This window comes from Adiantum capillus-veneris, chromosome 4 (genome assembly GCF_014529385.1).
Source record: "Adiantum capillus-veneris isolate H3 chromosome 4, ASM1452938v2, whole genome shotgun sequence".
Lineage (NCBI taxonomy): Eukaryota > Viridiplantae > Streptophyta > Polypodiopsida > Polypodiales > Pteridaceae > Adiantum > Adiantum capillus-veneris.
Window position 1 is genome coordinate 174,038,412 of NC_140934.1, and position 20,104 is coordinate 174,058,515.

The 20,104-nt window shown below is 44.2% G+C and overlaps 1 protein-coding gene across 17 annotated transcripts in view; it reads right to left on the bottom strand.

Moving 5' to 3' along the window:
• MEE44 (Nucleotidyltransferase family protein) overlaps positions 1–20,104 on the bottom strand; it is a 109,542-nt gene that overhangs the window by 59,004 nt on the left and 30,434 nt on the right. For all 17 annotated transcript variants that reach the window (XR_015187976.1, XR_015187970.1, XR_015187967.1 and 14 more), the window contains exons 2-5: positions 2,837–3,316; positions 572–2,710; positions 371–490; positions 87–269 (exon numbers count right to left, since the gene is read on the bottom strand). Coding sequence is in view for 1 of the 17 variants with exons in the window: in XM_086511463.1 (XP_086367589.1) it covers positions 87–269; positions 371–490; positions 572–2,710; positions 2,837–3,316 (2,922 nt within the window). In the remaining 16 variants the exon portion in view is untranslated. The remainder of the gene's footprint in view (positions 1–86; positions 270–370; positions 491–571; positions 2,711–2,836; positions 3,317–20,104) is intronic.

Consider the following 20,104-nt stretch of genomic DNA (forward strand, 5'->3'; position numbering starts at 1 on the left):
AGATCCAATGAAACTACTTACACTTATGACTGGATATCTTTAATACACACCATTGATAACATTAAGAACAGTGACAAGCAACTCACCAAGTTTCTGACAGGTGGCAAGCAAACAACCAAGTCAACATCACTACGAGGAAGGGCGAGGCCGGTTGCAGTTGATCCAAACACTTTAAGCCTGGATCGTGGCCACAAGACTTGCATAGCATGAGTGACCTTGTCAATGGCTGTGCTGATAGATGGCTTTCTTAACAAGTTCTCCGCTGCAACCTTGTGAAGAGTGAACCAAAAAAAAAAAAAGAGTGAGGCAAGCATCAAGGTTCATTTTAAAACAGCTTTGAAATTCCTTGACAATTGCCACATTTGAATACCTGTTTACAAAACCCTTCTATTTCTTTGTGGAGGATATTGTGAAGTCTTGTGATTGCCAGTTGCAAAGAAGAATCTGAGTTGAACAATAAGGTAGTTTGCATGGGTAAAGCAATATCTGGCTGTGAAGCATTGAAAAACTTGTTAAAAAGAAATCTGTCTCAGCTAGAAAACACTCAAGATACTCCATGCTAGAGACTCACATGTTCCTTTTCTACTGCCAAAGGGGGGATTGTAAAAAGCCGTTCCCGAAGGAGCGATCCAGAGATGGGATGAATGGAAGCTGTTTCTCTCATACTTCTTTTACCCCAAGCACTTTCCAGAACTTCAGATAACACAAACGGGACATCCTGTTCCTCTTTCTGAAAAGAGTTGGCAAGACCCCACCGTCTTGGACTGGAGCTGCCTGAACGGGCTGTTGTCAAGCCCTTCCGTTTTCCAAACTCACTAACGGGTGAAGGTGGGGGAGGAGGAGGAGAAGGTGGAACACATCTTAAAACCGGAGAAGGAGGGCGTCTTTGCCAGGGCAACTCTCTCCTTCTCTGAGGAACATGAGGACTTCTGGCCTCGTGATGCCTTATGGAGTCTTGGGGGTCACGAACAACAATTATGGGTCTAAGAAATGGTATAGAAACTAAATCTGGTGTAGCACCATCTATAGTACCACCTTTCCTAAGATCACTCGGGGAAATCTCATCCTCAGGCTTCTTTGATGGCGCAGAGGAGAGGGGACAGAACTTTCCAAAATCATCCACAGAAAGTGGTACACCATGCTCAAATCCTGAATGATATGTCGGAGGAGGAGGAGACGTGCTTGCCATTCCAGGATTAGCGACATTTGTATATGAACTCGGGATTGCAGGAAATCCCATAATGTCATCGAGTACAACACTCAAATCAGCTTCGTGTCTAGCCCAAGAGCTGTCCTCAGAGCTCAGTGAAGGAGGTCGTGAGTACCCCGTGCCAGCATAATCTGCCGTGTTCCAGAACATGACACCACCCCCAAAATATTGGTTGTAATCTCCCTCGCCCTGAGTCTCCATGTCTAACAATTGTCGCTCATTTTCTTCCTCTGATATTATATAGCCTTCATGATCATCGAAATCTCCAGAAAAATAATTGGATTCATCATAGTCTGTATCATCTGGTGTCCTATCATCATGCCTAACATCATCTTGACTCCTGGCTAGAATACTTAAATCAGGGCTTGCAAAAGGCATAGGAAACGCTGACTGTAGAGCAGCAGCTTCCTCTCTAAATCCAAAAGGATAAGTTCTGTTTGCAGCATAACCAGGGGAGAACATCGGAGCACAATCTGAGGACTTGACATTGGCCTGCATATTGTTACTCCACTTCTGGTTTGGTAATGTAGCTGGTTGCACTTTCACAATAGGACTTCTCAATGCCATAAATGAGGCTTGCAATCGTTGCTGCCAATTTCTACCTACATCTAAATGCAGCCTTTCCGTAGCTGGTGAAATAACATGAGATCTTCCCCTTGAAAAGTGAACCTGGAAAGACCCAGGCCATTCATGTGCTGTGCTAAAGCCTAATGTCGAGCTCTTTGAGTTTATGGAGTGAGACCTTACACTTTCCCAATACCTCTCACGTGATGTATGGGATGAAAAGAAAGACCTGGATAAACAAGACGTATGGTAAAAATTATTTTGCGAAGGGTGGACATTTTGAGTATCGCTTCCTTCAATACCGGAGCACCTTTTGCCTAGATTAGTACTAGCAACATCAATCAATGGCCTTGTATCTGCAATTGCTTTAACAGTACCCTCATTTTTGACACCAGAAAATTCCCCAGAAGGGCAACAAATCGATGTTGCTTGCTTTGATGAGTTTTCTGCCAATGAATGTGATTCAATACCCTTGTCTGGCGAACCCACCTCTTGACCATATAAACCCTCATCTACTTTGCACGAATTATCTGCATTTTCTTGAGCCTTAGAAGGCTCAATATTACTCGAACTACTTTGGTTGCATTCCCTTGCGTCAATGTGCTGAGAAAGTAAATCAACATTCGATGAGTGATGATCATGTGCTTTGAGTGCCTGAAAAGCAGGCACTTCCTTGCTTTTATTATCTGCAAGCAGAAATTCACTCATCTTGACAATATCACTCTCCTTGTAAGAGCTTTTCACTTCCTCTTCGCATGTGGAACCTGGGCTTACTCTTGCTTCCTCGCTTTGTCTAGCTCCATTGGATTCACTCAGTCTTTCTCTGGCATGCCTCTTCTTCTTGCTTGGCTTACATTTTCCAGCCCTGGATTTTTCTTTCTTCTCATGCTCTCCCTCTAGCTTATTCAAGTCAAAAGTGGCACTGTTAGGGATTTCCTGAAACAAAGAAAAGCGTCAACACTCAAAGGTGGTGCCACAATGTCAAAGATTATAAGAAAACATTATGCAACAGCACCCACATCCATTCAAAGAGAACATAGCCTGAAAGCAACAAAAACATACCTCTGGGTGTAACAAACCAGCTGCAACTTCATCTGAATTCATCTTTCGGCTATTCTGTTCAGAAGTCCTACTCTTTTTTCTTCGGCCTTCCTTCTTTGCTTTTAGTTGGGCAGCTTGACTTGAGCAGCTTTCACTTTTCAAAAGTTCATGCTCTGTGAACTTTACCATAACATCATGAAGTACATGGGACACTCGTCTCATCATGTTACCTGGTAGAGTGTCTGCTGTAGTTAAGAAGCTCCATGTGCTTGGCAAATGATCTTCTGCTTGAGAAGCCTCGAAACATCGACTAATTGATATGCCACAAGGTGACAATACAAGATTTTGTAGCATGTCTAAACCTACTATTTGTGAACCAAGACTACTTTTTATACCAGGAACCTGTGTAATGCCGTCGTAGAGATCACTATGTACAGACTTTTCTGTCCCAAAAATTTCTGTCAATCCTGTTTTCAATCCTGATTTGCTTGCGCATATAGCCTATACAGAGATGACAGGCAAATATAAAATAGAACATTGTAACATCATAATCAATGTAAAGGAACTATTCTTAAATAGCACTGCCAAAGACATGCCTTTTAGGTACACAGCATAACTTCCATGTGCAAGTCTCATGCAACAAAGTTCAGACATTGAGTGACAACAAAAAGCTGTGGTTGTTCAAATGAGCGGCCAACACAGAGAGGATTGTCTCGAGGTAGCCAAGCAAAGACGTAATGAGAACAAAAAGTATAATGTGCCTAAAGATAACGGCGCAACTTAATGTTGTTAGATTTTAAACCTTGTTACTCTTTTACGCCTTACAACTTGATGGATATCTTCCTTCCATATATATATCTTCATAAGGTCAGAAGATTTGAACTTACAAGCTAGGGAAAGGGATAAAACACTTGCACAAAACATGAAATCAGGACACAACAAAGAGGATAATGAAGCAATATTTTATTGCTGAGAAACAAATATATAATATCTTCCTTCCATATATATATCTTCGTTAGGTCAGAAAGGTTTGAACTTACAAACTAGGGAAGGGGCTAAAACACTTGCACAAAACATAAAATCAGGACACACAAAGAAAGAGGATAGTAAAGCAAGATTTAATATTCATTTTTAGTTGCTGAAAAACAAATACATGATGAAGATTACTTAAAAATGGCTTTGACGAGAGAGAAATGAAATGAAATGTTATATTAACGTCTTCAGAAGGCCAGAATAGAAAGTTACAATTTGGTGGATCTGATACAAAGTCAGAGTAACAAAAATGACAAAATATAATGACAGAATAAAATGCTATGGAATCCGAAACAGCTAGGTGTGATCTAAGCAGCTAGGTGGGATAGCTAAATCACAGATCACAAAAGATCCAGTATCGATCGTTGGCGGATCTCATCAATCTCATCCATGGTCAATTGCCTGACTGGGCGTCGTGCATGTCGGGCCAAAGTGATCCGAATCCTTTGATGCAACCTCCGTCGATGTTGTGTAGTCCTCCGCAGTCATGGGCGTCTGGATCTCCCTAGCTCGGTCGCTCGGTCAATCAGTGTGCCTCTGGCGTGAGGCGACGAGCTCTCCTGTGGTAGTAGCTCCTCCGAGTGTCCCGTGTCTGCTCTAAAGAAGTCTGTGATCCGTCTCTGAGACTGGCTGGACTCTCCCCTCATCAGGCTCTCTCTGTGTTTGTGCAGCTCGAGCAAGAACAGACCCAAGCATCTCTGATCCTCGTACCGCATGACTCTGGAGAGTGGTCCGAAGCCCTCTCTGAACAAGCAGTGGAAGCAGCCACATATCTCGTAGTGGACGGGGCAGTGGCATGTGTAGTGCAACTCTGTCTCAAGCTCCAGGTCACACAAGAGGCATGTCCTTGCCTCTGCTTGTACTCTGCTGTATCTCCCAGTCTCGATCCGCAGCTGGTGTGAAGACGTGCGTATCTGGCCAATAGCACATCGTATCCCATGAGACAAGTGGGTGTCCATGTATCTGGGTCTCGTCACAAAACCGTCCTCCGTAAGCTAGAGAAGATGCTCTCTGTGAAAAGCCATCTTCGTGCCCAGCTCCTGTGCTGGCTGTATCCATGTCCTCCTGTGTCTAGCTGAGTCAGGTCCTGGCGGATGAGCCTAGTGATCTCGTACTGTGTGAGAGTCAGAGAGGTGCATCGAGTGAGTACTGGAAGCGGAGCAGTCTGTCTATGCTGAACCCATGCGCCTAAAACCATGATGTCATCTCCCCATACCAGCATGTTGTATCTCCCTGCATGGCTAACTGTCGAGAGGACTCAAGTGCAAGGCGGGTATATCTGTTTCTGGGAAGTTCCCACATGCGGTGTATGAAGAGACAAACCTGGTGAGCGCCTCAACCACTAGTGGGGGGGCAGCTAGCTCTGCTCGGATAATGGCACGTGGTACTGAAGCCTTGGCTCTAATGAGCCGTGAGATCATAGAGACTAGTGGCTTCTCCATGTCCCCCTATCCATCAGTGCGACCTGTCCTCCCATGATGGTCCAATGAAGGTCCCCAAAGAAGAGAGAGAGAGAGAGAGAGAGAGAGAGAGAGAGAGAGAGAGAGAGAGAGAGAGATGATGAAATGAAATGAAATGTTATATTAACGTCTTCAAAAGGCCAAAATGACCTATGAGACCACTCTGTTACAAAATGGTGAATCTAATACCATGTCTGGGTACAAAAGAACTAGAACAATGATACTACTACTAGAATCCATCCTCATCCGCACTCTGGATGTCGAGAGAGGATGGCTCAAATCCTCTTTTGTAGTCTCCGTCAATGCTGTGTAGCCCCTCTCCTCAATCGTGGCCGTCTGGATCTCTGTAGCTCCAGTGCTCTGTCGATGAGAGTGTCGGTAGTGGTCGAATGAGTGTGGGCGGAGCTCTGCAGTGATGGCTGCACCTCTGGCTGTTCCATATCTAGTGAAAAGAAATCTGTAATTCGTCTCTGGGACTGTCTCTCTCCAGCTCTCCCCAGTAAAGTGTCTCTTTATCTGTGTAACTCAAGTAGATATAGCCCAAGATATCTCTGATCCTCATAACTCATGACCCTTGAGAAAGGACCGAAACCCTCTCTGAATAAGCAGTGGAAATGGCCCAGAATCTCATAGTACACTGTGCAATGACATATGTAATGTAGCTCTGTCTCTGGCTCTAGCTGGCATAAACGACATATCCTGTTGTCTGCTGGTATCCCTCTGAATCTACCAGACTCAATCTCCAGCTGATGTGAGGATGTGTGTATCTGACCAATGGCACACCGCAAACCATGAGACATATGTGTATCCATGTAGCCGGGTCGAATCACAAACCCATCTCTTGTGAGGTGGAGAAGATGCTCTCTATAGAAAGCCATCTTCGTGCCCAACTCCTATGGCGGCTCTATCCATGTCCTCCTGGTATCCAGCTGGATCAAGTCCTGACGAATGAGTCTAGTAATCTCCATTCGCGCAAGAGACATCCAGGGTGTCTGAAGGGAGTACTGGAAAGGGGGCAGTCTGTCCATGGTGAAGCCATGCATCTGAAACCATGATGTCATCTGTGCATACCAGCATGAAGTGTCCCCCTGAAAAGCTAACTGTCTGGAAGACTCAAGGGCCAGTCTAGCCTATCTGTCTCTAGTAGTATCCCACAAGCTGTGCACAAAGGAGACTAAACGCCTCAATCTCCATAGTAGGGGGAGCTAGCTCTGCTCGAATGATAGCGTGGGGTTGGCTCTGATCAGTCAAGAGATCATAGATACCAAGGGCCTCTCCATACGTCTCCAACCATCCTAGCCTACAGAAGGTACCCATATCGGCACCCCATGCAACATAGCTGAGGCTACTAAAGCATCAAAAAGTCATAACTTTGTCTAAGGTTCCTGGAACTGAACCTGCAAACACATCCTCTCCAAGCCTCCTAAGGCCACAAAAGCTCTAGTTAGTCTAGTCTCTGCTGCTCTGCCCAAAGAAAACTTCAGCCCAATGAAGACAACCCCAAGGTAAGTGTCTACATCTGTATACTCTACAATCTCTTGACCATATGTGAAAGTCGGTGTTGATCTCCTGATCCACTGTGGTGTGGTGTTAAACACCATAACCTTGGTTTTACCAAGGTTTACAAACAATCCACTATCCTCTGCAACCTCTGGTGAGTCAGAGATCAACACAATATCATCAGCATATAACAATGGAATCTACGTCCCTGCCAGCTGGGCACCTCTATCACCCTCTCTGTCAGTGTAATCAGACAACACAGCAGAGGCAAGATTGGCATGTCCTGGCCACTCAAAGTGTGGTACGCCTATCATTGGAAAGCTGCGTCTCCAGTCATATGTGGACACAGAGGAATTTTACATCATGCCACTAGAAGGGTCGATGCACTGTTGGAAATCCCATGGATGTTGCGTATACATGGAGTGTTGGATGTCTTCAACAAGAAGATCACTCTTCAACATAGGGGCAAAACTCACATCCTTGATGTAAAGCTTAGAGGGGAGTCTGTTCTTATTGTATTTGCTTCTGCTACCATTGCTGTAATTAAGAATCATCTTTCGGCGTACTTGATTTTTGCACATGATGTTTCAGATAATTGTGAACAAATTTATATGTGTTAGATAAAGAAAGATCGACATCTTTGCCAGAGTTTAATGACTGTTTTTTTGACTCATTACCATCACAATTGCCGCCGGAGAGGCCTGAGGATGATGCGATAGATTTGGTGTCACTTTGTAGCCCACCAAATAAGCCTCCCAACACGGTTAGTACGGCTTAGCAGAAAGAGAATATGGACCAAGTAGAAGAGCTGTTACAGAAAGGGCTGATTCAACCTAGTTCTTTACCCTTTTGCTCCCCAATGCTTCTAGTGCAGAAGAAGGATGGCTCTCGGCGCACGTGTATTGATTACCGTGCGTTGAATAAGAATACCATCAAGAATAGAAACGCGCACGTGTATTGATTACCGTGCGTTGAATAAGAATACCATCAAGAATAGGTTCCTATTCCAAGGATTGATGATATTCTTGACCGACTAGAGGGTGCTGCAATTTTCAGCAGGATAGACCTTGAGAGTGGGTACCATCAGATCCTAAGAAAAGTGAGTTCTTCTTAGAAGAGATTCACTTTCTTGGCCACATAGTGTCAAAGGATGGTGTCCGAATGGATCTTGCCAAGGTTGAAGAAATCAGGACATGGCAAGATTTGAAGATTGTGCATGATGTTCGTAGCTTCTTAGCCTTATGCTCTTACTACAAAAGATTTATCGAGAACTTTGCCGAGATTGCTTCACCCCTCAATGCTCTGCAAAAGAAAGAGGTCACGTTCAAGTGGACACAAAAAGAGATTTCAGCTGACTTCGATCCAGTAATTGTTTTACCAGACCTCAGAAAGTGATTTGTGGCCCAGTGTAATGTGTGTGGCAATAGTATTGGGGCAGTGTTAATGCAAGATGATCGGGTAGTAGCTTACGAGAGCAGAATCTTTCAAGGGCCAGAACAGACGATGCAAATCTATGAGAAAGAGCTACTGGTTGTGATTCATGCACTTTCTAGTTGGAAGCACTACCTATTAGGTGTTGATTTGGTAGTCCAAACAGATCATCAGACCTTGCGATACTTCTTGACGCGGTCAAACTTATCCGAAAAGCACATGGGATAGGCAAACATTCTCTCTATTTTTCACTTTCAAATTTTGCATGTGGAAGGCAAGAAGAATGGTGCATTATCAAGAAAGCCACAAATTTCAGTTGTGTCGATTCCTTATCATCATGAGCTTGATTACATGAAGGAACGGTATGCTATTGGTGAAGATTTTGCAAGATGGGCAACGCCATGAGCACTACCTTCTCAAGGATGGTTTTAAGATGATGCATGGCAGATTATGTGTCACCAGGCCATTGCGACATAAGGTTATGGTAGAAAGCCATGTCCCACTGTATGCAGGGCATCGTGGTATAGATGCGACAGTGAAAGCGGTAGAGACATTCTTTTATTGGCCTACTTTGAGGAGAGATGTGGATGCCTTTGTGCGAGCATGCGTGATTTGCCAAAAGGTCAAGTTTCGCAGGCAAAAGGCACCAGGGTTATTACAGCCACTGCCTATTCCATATTAGCCATTGGAAAGCATTGCTATGGATTTTATCTTTGATCTTCCAAGAACGGCGACAGGGAATGATGGTATATGGACAATTATTTGCAAGTTCAGCAAGCAGGCCCATTTTATTCCTGTCACAGGAAGAAGATAAAATCTTACCAGATGGCACGGTTGGTTATGTACAATGTGTTCAAGTAGCATGGTATGCCACAATCTATTGTCAGTGATCGTGATCCTCGTGTGATGAGACTGTTTTGGAGAGGCTTGTTTGAAAACATGAACACTACGCTCAAGTTTTCATCCACAAACTGATGGACAACCAAAAGAGGCTAATTCTATTGTATTAGATCTGCTGAAATGCTATGCGTCAGATAATAAGGGCAAGTGGGAACAGTATCTACCTATGCTTGAGTAAGCGTACAATAATACGTTGCATTCGTCAATAGGTAAGGCACCTTTTGAGATTGTTGAAGGTGGCAAAAAGGTTCCTCCTATTTTGCACAGAAAGGACAATTTTTTAAAGGCAGATCGATATATAGAGAACATGGATGAAATGTATAAGAAAATCAAGCTTGTCTTGGAGAAAACTCAAGCAAAGTAGAAAAGGATTGTTGATCGTCACCGTAGTGAATTGTTGTTTTCACTTGGTAATTGGGTACTCTTTACGGTTTGAAAAGGCAAGGTTAAAGAAGATGAAGGGCAAAGAAAATTTATTTCTGAAGCTCAGCAGGCGATACTATGGGCCTTTCCAAGTACTTGAGAAGATCAGCGATGTTGCTTATAGGCTGCAATTGCCTAACATTTGGAAGATTCATAATGCGTTTCTGTAAAGTGCAGTGGAAGTGAATGTTGAACATTGGTCAAGATGAGTGCTCCGAACTGTGCTCAAGAGTTCCTTTTACTTATGGAAGGGAGAGCCTTCTGATCCTTTAGTGATAGAGTGCAAATGAACACAAACAAAGTGGTAAACACTGTGAATGAAGGTGTTGAGACTGAGAGATAGAGAGAGAAGAATACGACACCAGAATGTTGTCAAACCCTCCTTCGAAGGCCAACTCTCTATGGCGAGAGCCGTCAACTATTGAGTGCACAAATCTCTACAATGCTATGGACTTGCCGACGATGTCAATGACGATGAAGACGACGACGAGATGGGCTGAAATCTGAAAACGCTAAGGGCTGAAATCTGCAAATCTTGTATCTGCTGAATTCTGACTCTATGTCGGTGATGACGGCGATGACGACGATGCAACGACGACGTGCTGAAAACGCAGATGCTGAAATCTGCGTTTTCCGGGCTGAATCTGCAAACTACGCTCGATCTGACCGTACGGCGAGGATCTACTGCGAGAAGGTGAGATCTGCGAGGTTTGGGGGTTCTACGGCGGAATCTTGATGCTGAAAACTGAAAACACTGGTGCTATTCTTGTTCTGTCGTGATGGAACTGCAAAACGCTGATCTGCTATGCTGCTCCAAAAACGCCAGGCTGAATTGGGGGTCTGTTGCAAAAACGCTAGGCTTCTGCTGGTCCTGCTGTCGCCGGGGCTAATATACAATGCAAAACGCCAAGGCTTTTGTTGTTGATGAAAACGCTAGGCTTCTCCTTGGCAAAAACGCTAGGTATGCTGTTGGGAGAGGTCTTGCTGCGAAGGTGTCTGTTGGATGTTTGGTCCCTGCTGCCTCTTCTGCCTGAAAGTGCTAGCGCTAGGGTTTCTTATATATGTCCTTGGCCAAATTGCCCTACCCAGTTTTCCAACAAAAGTCACTTAAAAATAATAAGTGAAAATTGGCTAAAATAGGAAAAATAGGTCTATGCACTGTAAAAATGCTCCTGATGGGTTCTGATTGAAATCTGATGATCATGCTGTGCGCAACCAGAGGATATGCATCTACTCTAAGTGTCTGGACATGCATGATCTGCGAATAGACTCACAAAAGTGCCAGAACACTTCCTAAGTTAGTCTAGATGAACTGAACTGAATCCATAACGTGAAGTAGCTTATCCACGTACACATAGGGTTAGATGTGCACATGACATCCCCTCCTTTTCAAAGTGAGGTAGTGGTACCAAACTGTATGGCGACGAGGGAGATCGCCAACAACGTCTGGAATCGTGGAAAGGACTCTTCGCCGGCCCACTCTGATACATGGGCCATGCAATACTTGAACTTTATAAAGGTCTGCAACTCTTGCTTCTTTGGGCCGCGCCGAAAGCGACACAAAGTCATCTGTGGCTCCTTCAATGCTTCAACTTCGTCTATAGTCATGTGTCTACCTTCTTAAAGAATCTCCGAGGATGAAAATTCCTGAAACCACTTCCAACACAAAAACATAAACATACCCATTCCATATAAAGTGACTGGAAAAATTCTAGTCTTCTTTAAAGACTGTGTATGCAATGTAGATGAACATAGAGATGGAGTGTCAATCCGTTCATCAAACACACGCAAACAATGGAATCGAAACTTATCTTTCTGATCTAAATCAATCAACTGTGGCAAATCATAATGGAAATGCCAATGCTTGATGCTCAATTCTTCTTATCTTTGTCGGATACTGTGTCATGCCAAGGAAGAAACATGGATGTGAATTCCTTGAATGCAAACATTTCATCTTTTCATGAATCATCCGCATACATTCGTGCTCATTGATGAGGAAAGCATCACGAATGAAACACTCGAACAATGCGTACTGACTAATCATTCGAACACATAATACTTCCTGTGGGGGTTCTTTGGACCTCGACTTGAGAGCCAAGATCAGTTCTTCGTGATTGATCGAATCTGCAATGAGGTTAGCTTCACTAGACAAAGTATCAACTAAACCATCATCCTTGTGAACAATCACATCTTTATCCTGCAAATCATTATGCTTGTGAATAATCACATCTTGATCATGCAAATCATCACGTTCATCATTATCATGCAAATCATGTGTGTCGTGCTTTGGAGAAGACGAAATTGAGAGTCTCCTTCTCCTCAATCCTTTCAATCTTTGCCTGCACATTAGAAATGAGAGATGAAGAATGAACAACTTGCTCCCTACGAATGACAATGGAAGAGTCACTTTTAGCATGAAAGTGAACGTATTAGCTGCCCAATCAATGAAATGGTTATGCTCACGAAACCATTGAATGCCTAAAAGCATATCACATCCAGAGAGAGGAGAGACTACAAATTTTCTGCGGAAGGACACTTGTTGAACAGTGAACAAAACATCAAGGCACTCTTGCGTGTGATGAGAGTCCATACCAGGAGCGAAGCCCGACACCTCAAAAGGAGATGTCATGCTAACCTCCAAGCGGGCTCTTTCAACAAGAGAGTTACTAATCACATCATGCATACTGTCCCGGTCAAACAATATGAAAAAATGCTGACCCTTTACAAAAACCATAACACTTAATGAGAGACTCATCAATGGGAGGATCGTGAGAAACTTGGGTCACACTCGTGTTCTCATTTATTGCATTGACAGAGGAAGTGGATTCTGTGGGTTCTTTAGATTCATTCGAGTCAAGCTTAGGACATATACCTTCATAAGTTCAGAATAGTCTGAACTCACGAATTATAAGAGGGAATAAAGCACTCATAAAACTATAAAAGCAAGGGACACAAGAAAAGAAAAGAAAAACAAAAACAAACAAACTAAATCACTTTGTTTGCTACGAAACAAAACTAGATATAACAAAAACATTATTAACTTGAAAATGTTTTTAAAAAAGCATGTGTAAAATAAGTTGACGCAACGTATTTGGCTTAAAACAAGTACTCAACTTTAAGCAAAAAAAAAAAAAAGGATAAGACATCAAACTTCACACAACTTCTAACGAAACACATTCTAAAGTCCTCAAGTAAGCTAAATACGAAATCGAAAAATCAATACTACTACAAACCTACGAAGAGCAAAGAACCAAACTTGACAATATGTGATCTCAACTTCGTTGCTTGTCCAAACAGGAAGAATAAGATTATCACCTTTATCATGCATAGCTTGGACAACAGCTATGACATCCCTACTCACGTCGTCAGTGCCCAATAATCACAACAACCTTCCTTAGAATAAGTGCTTTGCTCTTCCAACGTGATGTATCCTCCTAAAATTCCTTGTTTTGTCTTTTCATCTGGAGTGAGCTTAGGTTTAACAATTGTGTTAGCTTTACCCTTAGGTTCATTTGGAGAGTTTTTTTCTGAGAGACTAGAGGAAGATTGGTTACCATTCTTACCATTCTGAGGGTTCTGAGAAGTTTGGGAGGTACTTGTAGTCTTGTGGAAGTCTTGTTTTCCTTAGACTTTCCCTTGTTGTGCTTCGTCTCTTGTGCGAGAGCAATCGCTACCGCCTTGTTGAGATCGGTTGGGTCGAGGACTTCGACATCAAACCTGATATAGTCGTCCAACCCGAAAATGAAAGCATGCTTGCGCTCATCATCCGATTTGCGTAATTGGGTGCCGAGCTGCAAAACATGACTAGAGAAAAACATAATCGGCATACCATTTTGCTTGAGACTGCACCAATCATCTTTCAACCGTGCTAGATATTGTGGGGGCATAAACCGCGCCTTGAGCTTGTCTTGGAAGTCGGCCCAATTGAAGGAAAGGGGCGTGCCTTCCTCGGCTTTGTCTAGGTGTGCGGTCAACTGTGCCTCTTGCCGTCCGTGGTACCAATTAATGGCATCACCGGCAAGGTACATAGCTGCCGTCAAAACCTTGCTATTTCCTGTCTTCTTAGTTGTCGCAAAATAAGCATTAAATTGATGCAACCAAGAATGAATAATCGTAGCATCCATCTTACCATCATACTTATTGAACGTGATCTTCTCTGTAACGGGGTTGTTGGAGTCCGAATCTCGGCTTGCGCTATGTGATAAACCACCAACACCTTTGGCCAACTCGGGTTTCGAGGTGAGAACCTGTCGGACCAACTCTTGCATGCGTAGGTCTCTCTGTACCTCACGCTCTGCCTCCAAAGCCGCTCATCTCTCTTCGGCTGCCTCCTTTCTTGCTTCGGCCACCAAGCGCGCTTGCTCACGCTCACGCTCAATGGCTGCCTGTCTTTCTTCGGCCGCCTCTTTTCTTGCTTCGGCCGCCAAGCGCGCCTGCTCACGCTCACGCTCAATGGCTATCTGTCTTTCTGCGGCCGCCTCTTTTCTTTCTGCTTTTCTTTCTTTTCGTTCCTCGGCCACTAAGCGCGCTTGCTCACGCTCACGATCCAAGGAGTCCTGTCTTTCTTGGCGTCGCGCTTCTTGCTGTAGCATCATGTCCATCATTGATTTGATCAAAGCCTCCATAGGATTTGGTGCAATCCTTGGCGTAGATGGGGAAGGAGAAGGGTCAGAAAAACCTCCTGGAGGGGAAAATTCTTCTTCGCCACTGCCATGCTCACCACCTCCATGCGAAGTATCCATTCCGCTTAAGGTAATGACCATACTATCACGTGACACATCCCAACCCTATGTGTACGTGGACAAGCTACACCACAGCAAGGTTCAGTTAGTTCAGTCAAGTCTAGATTAGCAGTGATCTGGCACTTTTGTGAGTCTATTCGTAGACCGTGCATGCCCAGTCACTTAGCATAGATGCATATCCTCCGGTTGCACACAGCATGATCATCGAAATTCCCATCAGAATCCATTAGCATCAGTTAGGGTAATTTTCCAGTGCATTTAGCCTATTTTCCTATTTATTGGTACCAGTACCTCACTTTGAAAAGGAGGGGATCTCACGTGACACATCCCAACCCTATGTGTCCGTGGACAAGCTACACCACAGCATGGTTCAGTCAGTTCAATCAAGTCTAGATTAGCAGTGATCTAGCACTTTTGTGAGTCTATTTGTACACCGTGCATGCCTAGTCACTTAGCATAGATGCATATCCTCCGGTTGCACACAGCATGATCATCGGAATTCCCATCAGAATCCATTAGCATCAGTTAGGGGAATTTTCCAGTGCATTTAGCCTATTTTTCTATTTATTGGTATTTTCACTTATTATTTTTAAGTGACTTTCCAACAAAAGTAGGTAGGGCAATTTTGCTAAGTTAATATATAAGCAAACCCAAATTAGCACTTTCTGACAGAAGAGGCAGCAGGAGCTTCCCGCTCAATAGGCAACTTCTCAGTAGTACCCCCCCCTCATGACCCCCTAGCGCCAACCTTCCCCCATCCTTGGCATTTGTGCATCTTCACCTCAGCCCCTTGCGTTTTCACTCACAGCAGATCCTCGCCATCAAGCACCCTTCCTTAGCGTTTTTCTCACCAACGATCTGCCCCAAATCAGCGTTTTTACTAACGCTAGGAACTGCAGCAGATTAGCGTTTTTTTGGAGCATATAGCCCAGCGTTTTTGGCAAGGAAAAGACAGCATCAGCGTTTTTTATATTCAGCCCAAACCAGCAGCAGAGACTCGCAGTTTTCAGCCTATGACACCGCAGTAGATCACCCCCAAGTTGGTTGTAGATGTTCCCCCATTTTCAGCCATAAAAACGCAGAAACAGTCCCGAAAATCAGCAATTAGAAGATCTCATATTTCAGCCATCAAGTCGTCATCGTCATCACCGTCGTCGTCACCGGCATAGTCCAAGTTGCATCAGTCCATTGCATACACATTGTAGACCTTTGTGCAGACCACTCTCGCCGACGAGAGTGGGGCCTTCGGAGGAGGGTTTTACAACCTCTCGGGTGTCGTATCTCTTCTCTCTCCTTCTCTCAGTCTCATTCACTTGCACGCACAATATCCACTCACTTTGTTCGTGATCATAGCACTCTCCATAAGACGGAAAGCTCTCTCTTTCCCTAAGAACTAAAAGGAACCTTGAGCAATAAAGATCACTAATCTTGAGAAAATACAACATTCATTCCGCTGCACCTAACACAAACACTTCAAGTCTTGGGTTCTGAAGTTCACGAAGAACTTGGAGTATTGTGGATCTTGGTTCTTGAGGTTCTTGAGGGTCTTGAGTCTTGAGGTTCTTGAGGGTCTTAAGGTTCTTCTGTAGCTTGCAATCTATGTTAGAAAAGGATCTTCTCTTTACCTGAGCTCCTCTCTTTCCCGTGGGTGCACCCCTTGGCGGCCTTGCGCTCACACCAAGGTTGCTTTTTCCCACCTCACGTCGGTTGGCCGGCCACTAAGTACACGGTCCGTTCTCAATGAGTGAAAAGAGAGACAAGGGGAGGCTGGACAAGCCCTTCTTTCTTGGGTTTCCTGTCACTCTTCAAAAACACGATTAGGAATCGACACGCCCAAGAGGACTTGGTTTACATGCGACCTCAACAAGCAAAAAAAAAATTGTGGTTCTTTCCTTGAGTGATACAGAACACTATCAAATCTCTGATACCAATGTAAAGTGCAGCGGAAGTGATTGTTGAACTTTGCTCAAGATGAGTGCTCTGGACTGTGCTCAAAGGTTCCTTTTACTTATGGAAGGGAGAGCCTTCCGTTCCTTTAGTGAGAGAGTGCAAATGATCACAAACAAAGTGGTAAACACTGTGAATGAAGGTGCTGAGACTAAGAGATAGAGAGAGAAGAATACGACACCAGAATGTTGTCAAACCCTCCTCCGAAGGCCCCACTCTCTATGGCGAAAGCAGTCTACTATTGATTGCACAAATCTCTACAATGCTATGGGCTTGCCGACAATGAGGAGGACGACGAGACGGGCTGAAATCTGAAAACGCTAAGGGCTGAAATCTGCAAATCTTGTATCTGTTGAATTCTGACTCTATGTCGGTGACGACAACGATGCACTGAAAATGCAGATGCTGAAATCTGCGTTTTCCGGGCACAATCTGCAAACTACGTTGGATCTGACCGTGCGGCGAGGATCTGCTCTAGAAAGGTGAGATCTGCGAGGTTTGGGGGTTCTACGGCGGAATCTTGATGCTGAAAACTGAAAACGCTGGTGCTATTCTTGGTTCTGTCGCGATGGAACTGCAAAATGCTGATCTGCTATGCTGCTACAAAAACGCCAAGCTGAATTGGGGGTCTGTTGCAAAAACGCTAAGCTTTTGCTGGTCCTGCTGTCGCCGGGCTGATCTGCAATGCAAAACGCCAAGGCTTCTGCAGTTGATGAAAACGCTAGGCTTCAGCTTGGGAAAAACGCTAGGTATGCTGTTGGGGGAGGTCTTGCTAAGAAGGTGCCTGTTGGATGTCTGGTCCCTGCTGCCTCTTCTGCCTGAAAGTGCTAGCGCTAGGGTTTCTTATATATGTCCTTGGCCAAATTGCCTACCCAGTTTCCCAACAAAAGTCACTTAAAAATAATAAGTGAAAATTGGCTAAAATTGGGAAAATAGGTCTATGCACTGTAAAAAAGCTCCTGATAGGTTTTGACAGAAATCTGATGATCATGCTGTGTGCAACCAGAGGATATGCATCTACTTTTAAGTGTCTGGACATGCACGGTCTGCGAACAGACTCACAAAAGTGCCAGAACACTTCCTAAGCTAAGCTAACTGAATTGAACTGAACCCATGTGGTTCATGTCGTGAAGTAGCTTGTCCACGTACACATAGGGTTAAATGTGCACGTGACAGTTTCATGTGAGTATATTAAGACCCTTCGTGGGTGATGTGCCAGAAGATATGCCAGATGAGGATCAACCAGAAGTTGAGGAGCTTAATGAGATCTTGGTTTCTGAGCAGATTTTGGCACATAAGGAAAGAAAAGTTAAGGGACAAGTTGCAAGACGCTATTTGGTGAAGTTCAAGAACTATCCACCTATGGATGCAAAGTGGATGGAAAGGTGTGAACGTTTGGAGTCACCAAATGTGCAGCTTTAGCCTACATATGCCCCAACTCAAGGTGCTCAAAGGAGGGGTAATGATGGAGCTAGCACATCCAATTTACATACGGATTCAATGCAATAGAAGTGGACATTGTTGTACATTTGCTAAAGGTATTATGCTCACTTCTATCGTAGATGAAATGACAAAAGTATGAAGGTCTCATTAAGCATTTGTATCTATGTTTCATGCTCTTTCCTGTAGATACATGTGATGATAAAAGGGTGCTAATCACACTAGATCATCTATGGCATGTATATCTGGCATGCAATCAAGGACGTTTGCGATTTCAAGCGGGGGGTATGTCACGAGGCTGTGGCAACCACTAACCTTAGTTGTTGGTTTCTTTCCCTTGATTTTTCTTTAATTTTTGGCACCCTCTTTTTGAAGTCATAAATGGCTGGACATTGTGTGGCCAATGTGAAACGGCCGACGGCCGAGAGTTTCACCTGCAATCAGGAAGGGCAGATCGCCACGAGATGGTCGGGCCAATCGGCACTGAAATCCGAGCAGTAAAAGGGTGTCTAGGCTCAGTTCAAAGTCATTTAGGCCCCTACACTTTTATAAGTCGGTGGATACTAGGAATTAACTCGAAAGAGGCAAAGTGGACACATGGCGGCTCCAAGTGCAATTGCTAGTCCAGCATGAAGAGGAGGTGCCCAAATTGAGACAAGGGCTGATTTTTGTTCATATGTGAACTACTATGTGCGAGTAGTGGGAGCAGGTGATCATAGCTTTAATGGAAAGCTTGCCTTCTCCCTTGCTCTATGTAGCGCGATGATTCCGCTCTCGCGCATCTCTCTCCCCCTTTGAATACAGAATTGTAATGCCCAGATGAAGGGCTTTCCATATGTATGTACGATTGTGTGGGTTCATGCACGTATGCCGAGGCAAGAGCCTCTTGTCCAGGTACTGGATTACCTAATTGCTAATCCCCCGCAAGTGCAGGCGAATTCGGAGAGATTTCATGCAAGAAATCTCGTCCGATTCAAAAAGCAAGAAGCCCTACAGATGGGAGGACGAGGGCTTGCTGCGGATGCAATTGGCATGCGAAACAGAGCTCAAAACAGTAAAATACAGCCTGCTGTGTATTTTTGCAAGTTTAGGGTTTTGATCCTAATTGATCCCTAATACCCCCACAAGCTTCGGGGAAGCGATAGGATCGTTGTGCGGGTGATCTGGTGCATTTTCGGGGCAAGAAACAAAGAATTCAGCGTGCTGCAAATTCTTGCCAGGTTTGGGAAAGTTACTGCAATTATGCTGCCGAAATCTAGCTAGAGTAGGCCATTTTCAGCCCGATAAAAGCCTTACAATTCATCGGAACTTACAGGTTTTCTCCCAAGTTTTATACGGAAAAAGAAATATCGAAAGGGGCGCCAGTGTTTGGGGCCTACATGGTATCGATGTCGGCTTGGTAGCACTCTAGCTGCCATGCCGTGGTTTGTTTGAAGTGTTGAATTTTAATCACACGCTTATTCATGAAGTTCCTTTTTCGTGAAGTTCAAGTAAAGTTTGTCAAGTAAAGAATCGGGTGAGAGATAAAGTCTACCTCCCTACGGGCTGGTTTCAATACCCCTCCTTCGGACCCCGATTATGACAAGCTTGCCAAGACCATCACAGAGGCGACCAAGGCTACAAAATCGGCCAATAAACCAATTCCCGAGAAGATCATGTTTAATAAGTATGACGGTAAGATGGATGCTATTGTCATTTAGTCTTGTTTGCATCAATTTACATCCTATTTTGTGGTTGTGAAAAAATCTGATAATAACAAGGTTCTCTTGGCTTCCATGCATCTCACAGATGATGCTATCACTTGGAAGGATGGGTGGATGGAGAAGAAGGAAGAGCCCACAAGGGGGCCTATGCCGAGTCTTTCCTTGTTCCCCCTCTCGAGCTTAGTTGGGAGGAGTTCGAGGAGGATCTCAAGACTCGCTTCTTACCTCTACAGTACTTGAAGCGATTGAAGGAGGATTTTCGGGCTTTGTCTCAAGAAGGTAAACCTGTGATGTCGTATGCTAATCATGTGTCGTAGTTAGGTGGACAATTGCGGAAATCGGATGAGGAAAGGTTAGAGGCCTTTCTCTTTTGTTGGACCACTCGATCAAGTTTGATGTGGAAGCCAGTGATCCAAAGACATTGCAAGACGTTATACGCTTGGCTCAACTCCAAGAGATGAAGCAGTAGAAGGATAAGCTCAAGAGGGCCTCAGGTAATGCTTACTCTTCCTCTCATGACTCGTCTAAGGACAAGAATTTTAATGGGAATGGTAACCATAAAAAGAACTCTCTCAGTTCTTCTTCTCAATCTAATTCTCCATCTCAATCTCAATCAAAGAGCGATAACTCTAAGGATAAGGGTAAAGGAAAATCTGATAAGCCTCAACTCACACGTAATAAAAAGATTGTTCAACGAGTTTTAGGTGGTCA